Source organism: Polypterus senegalus, chromosome 3, assembly GCF_016835505.1.
Source record: "Polypterus senegalus isolate Bchr_013 chromosome 3, ASM1683550v1, whole genome shotgun sequence".
In the NCBI taxonomy this organism is placed as follows: domain Eukaryota; kingdom Metazoa; phylum Chordata; class Cladistia; order Polypteriformes; family Polypteridae; genus Polypterus; species Polypterus senegalus.
The window spans coordinates 76,707,516-76,711,642 of record NC_053156.1 but is presented as its reverse complement, the minus strand read 5'-3'; the positions used below and the strand labels follow the sequence as shown (position 1 = coordinate 76,711,642).

General features: G+C 32.0%; 1 protein-coding gene across 1 annotated transcript; it reads left to right on the top strand.

Moving 5' to 3' along the window:
- The first annotated feature begins 1,457 nt into the window (after window positions 1-1,457).
- LOC120526568 (trace amine-associated receptor 13c-like) lies at window positions 1,458-2,474 on the top strand. Its single transcript, XM_039749732.1, has one exon. The coding sequence runs from the start codon at window positions 1,458-1,460 to the stop codon at window positions 2,472-2,474; it is 1,017 nt and encodes a 338-aa protein (XP_039605666.1).
- Window positions 2,475-4,127: the final 1,653 nt, after the last annotated feature.

The window sequence follows — 4,127 nt, the reverse complement described above, 5'->3', positions numbered from 1 at the left end:
CCTTGTTTTGGAATTGATCTGTCATTTAACTATGCACCTGTCTAACTTTGGTTTTGCACAACAATTACTGCACTATTGCACCTTAAGACTTAATTGTACTTTATTCACATAATTTTACTTATTTATTATGTTCTACTATACTGTTATCTTTCAATCTATGACTTTTTGTTAATCTAACTGATATTCTTCTAACTTTGCACAGTTTTTGATAAGCGGATCAGGATGCATTTCACTGCATGTTGTCCTGTATAACTATGCATGTGACAAATAAAGAATCCTGAAAATCTTGAAATTTAGAATCGCCAATACACCTAACCTGCATGTTTTTGGACAGTGGGAGGAATCCCACACAGACACAGGGAGAACATGCAAACTCTATGCAGGGAGAACCCAGGAAACAAAACTGGGTCTCCTAACTGCGAGGCAGCAGCGCTACCCACTGTGCCACCATGCTGACTCTGTTTTTCATCAAATTTCAAATTCATATGAAACAATACACCCTTGCGAAACTTACAGTTCCACAGATTCAAACTCGCACAAACAATTGTGTTTAATTTACTGGAAAGGTTACTTGTAGACTCAGTGATAAAATGAGTCCATGAAATCTGAAAGACATTTCCAGTTCCATTTTGGACACAGCATAAATCATATACTGTAGGGCCATTTGAAAAAAAAAGTTGAAAAACCAGCATCATATATGTTATCACTAAAGGAACTTACAATTCTAAGGCTAGAAAGAAAAGATCAAATCTTTAACATGTGAGGAGGAAAACAGGGCAGGGAATTATAGAATTTATAGAGAGGAGTTTGGGAACAGCATTCATCCTGACAATGGTTAGGAAGGGCTGGAAAGACAAAGGAATATTCAATAATAGTTTAATCGACAACTTTTTGTCTGCTGAGGTATAGCGAAATGTTGAACTATAGATTTGTAGAAATGTATCTGCCATTTTCCAACTTCAATACTAATATTTGATGTTGACCTTAAATTCCTTTACCACCTTTTCCTTACTTCTCATTAAATGTCTCTTACATTTAACGTTTGGCTTTTGCTGGAAAAAATACTGTGGAATGTCTGAAAGCATAATTTCTTCTGTGTAATAATTATCCAGTTTTAATTTTCTGAAAATGTACGGTCAAATAGAAAATAAAAAACTGTTATATAAGTTGTGGATGCAATATACTAACTTAAAAATAAAAAAATAGAAATAACTCAATATGCAAATGACTATGAATTTCAAATCAAATATTTTCCTACATTTGATTGAAACCTAAATACGCCACTAAACAAATAAACACTGGAGATGTTCAAAAAAAAAAAAAAAAAAAAAAGTGCCTGTTACGGATATAAAAGCACTTGCGACGCAGTGCCTCCCGTGTTTATTACAGGATCACACTCTAATATAATGTAACAGAGCTACTTCAGGTATCTGAGCGCCGACCTCGAATCAACTGCAATGCAAGAAGAGCTAATCGATCAAGTGGAGTATTTCTGTTACTATCCAGGCAATGTCTCCTGCACAAAAGAAGGTCGAACGGCTTCTGCTTCACTGCTGCTTTACGTTCTGGCGGGCGTTTCTATAGTAGTAACATTGTGTGGAAATTTAGTGGTAATTATTTCTATATCTCATTTCAATCAACTTCATACACCAACAAATCTTCTAGTTCTGTCTTTGGCCATAGGGGATTTTTTGATTGGCGTTTTAATTATGCCCATCATTGCCATTCAGTCCATAGAAACATGCTGGTACTTTGGTGAAGTATTTTGCTATATATATACATTTTTCCTTGCTCTTTTAACTACAACTTCAATTATTACTTTGGCTGTGATTGCTATTGACCGATACATCGCTATTTGCCATCCATTAACTTATTCGAATAAAATAACGGTTCAGATCGGAGCTATGGCTGTTGCAGCAATCTGGACTTCAAACGTCACATATAGTGGTACAATGATACTTTCTGGTGGAAATACTGAAGGAGTTATTGGAGTAGATCCATGTCCAGGTGACTGTACTCTTGTGTTCAATTCTGCATGGGCAACGATAGATCTTATATATTCGTTTCTTCTACCAGTTTTTATAATGGTAACGCTTTATGCGAAGATTTTTCTAATTGCAAAACGGCATGCGAAAGCAATATCTACTCAGCAAAGGAACTCTGTAGGAAAGAATAAAAATATTTCTAAAAAATCGGAAAGAAAGGCAGCAAAAACGTTAGGTATAGTGGTCACTGTTTTTATTCTGTGTTTTCTACCATTCTACGTGTGTACTCTCCTTAACCAGTTCATGAATTTTGCAGTACCTTCTGTGGTAGCCTGGACATGCTGTTGGATAGCATATGTTAACTCTGGTCTTAATCCAATTATATATGCTCTCTTTTACCCCTGGTTTAGAAAATCATTTAAACTTTTAATAACTTGTAAAATATGCAGTCCGGAATCATCATTGATCAGTTTAATGAGTGAGCATTAAGTGTCGATTTCCTTATTGTTATGCATTGAAATAGTTTTGTAAGTAAATTTATATAGTCATTGAGTTTTTTCATTGAATGTTTTTGCCTTGTTTGTAGTTGCCTGTTTTTTGAGAATTTCAATTAAAATACCGAATATAGTCATATTTCATATTTTTTAAATATATATGATTTACGCAAAAGTACATGAGTTTCCTTGCCTAATTACGACCTCAAATTATTTTAAATGAAAGATAAAAATAAAAAAATATTTCATAAGTTCATGTTGTCTTTTCTGGTGGGAATCGACATTGTTCATATATTCAGTTTATTTGTATAAATGTTTACTTAGTATTTAAAAGGCAGCTACCTTTGAATCTTAATATGCTCGTCGTATTTAAAAACAAAAAAACAGATCTATTTATTCAATCATTATTAATATTGAAATATTTTGTATACTTTTATTTTTATATCTTATTATTATATTCTTTTAATAGCTACTTTCCTTATTGTGACTTTGCATAAAATTACATTTTAGGTTGTATTTGAAAAGATGACGATGATGATGATTATTACATTTAATAAAATATTTTGTATTAATTTAGTTTTAACTTAGTTTGTCGTTCTCTCTTCTTCAAATACCTTTCTTAAAACGTTATATTGTGCCGGAAACACACAACAAAAAATATAATTCCGTTTGACAGTATTTGTCGTGAGACACATATTCGCTTTGTAACGTTTCAATAACAATCTTTACCATATCTGTTTTTTATTTACCATAACTATTTTTTATTTAAAAATTAACAATGACTTTTATTATATTAGAATGTACAGTCAATCATTAAAGAGGAAGGGAAATTTTGGAAATCTTGGAAAACGAAAGGCAAAAGTATTTCTCTTACTGTAAACTGTGGCGTTTATTGTGGATTGAATTCACACAAACGTATATTAATTAATTAAGTTATTTATTTACTTATACACTGAGCAGTGTTTTACCCGTTATTTTATTATCATCGTGACAGTTTCTTCTAATCTATATTCTATTCCAGTCCAATCCAGATATACTTCATTTTCAAGATTTATGATATATGTTGTTTTTATCATTTTATACTTTGGTGTTACGTGTGGAACTTAAGTAAATGTTATTTTTGTGAGCACTGACTGTTATACTGTTGTTGATGAATATTTTCTACATGTGCTAGGAAGGAAAATAAAGCAACAATGAATGTTTAGTCTTTCTAGTGAAGTGATCCGTCTTTGTTTCACACATGTTTTAAACACTTTACAACTGAATTATGTTATTTAAAAACAAACTTCTTCGTGATGATTTTTCTAAGTTCAAATACACTTCGTCTTTGTGCTTATCTAACTTTTACTATTCTTTCCTAATAAAACTGTTATGTTCTATACTGTGTGTGATGTCCCAAATATTTAATTAATTCTAATCCAACACTTTTGTAAATTGCATTTGATACATATTTACATTTATTGAACTGATGCTGTAAATTGACTTTTGGAATAGGCAGGTGGAGTCTGAGAAGTGAGAATAAACTTACATCTTAACCTGCAGAAGTTTGCAACATTAGTGATATTAATGGAATATGCGATTCAAGCATTGGACCAGACAGAAAGTGAAGGACTGTTGGCCATAATAAAGGAAGGATAGAAATTTACAG

Coding starts and splice junctions, on each gene's coding strand:
- LOC120526568 (XM_039749732.1), top strand. CDS start 1,458: ATGCAAGAAGAGCTAATCGATCAAGTGGAGTATTTCTGTTACTATCCA.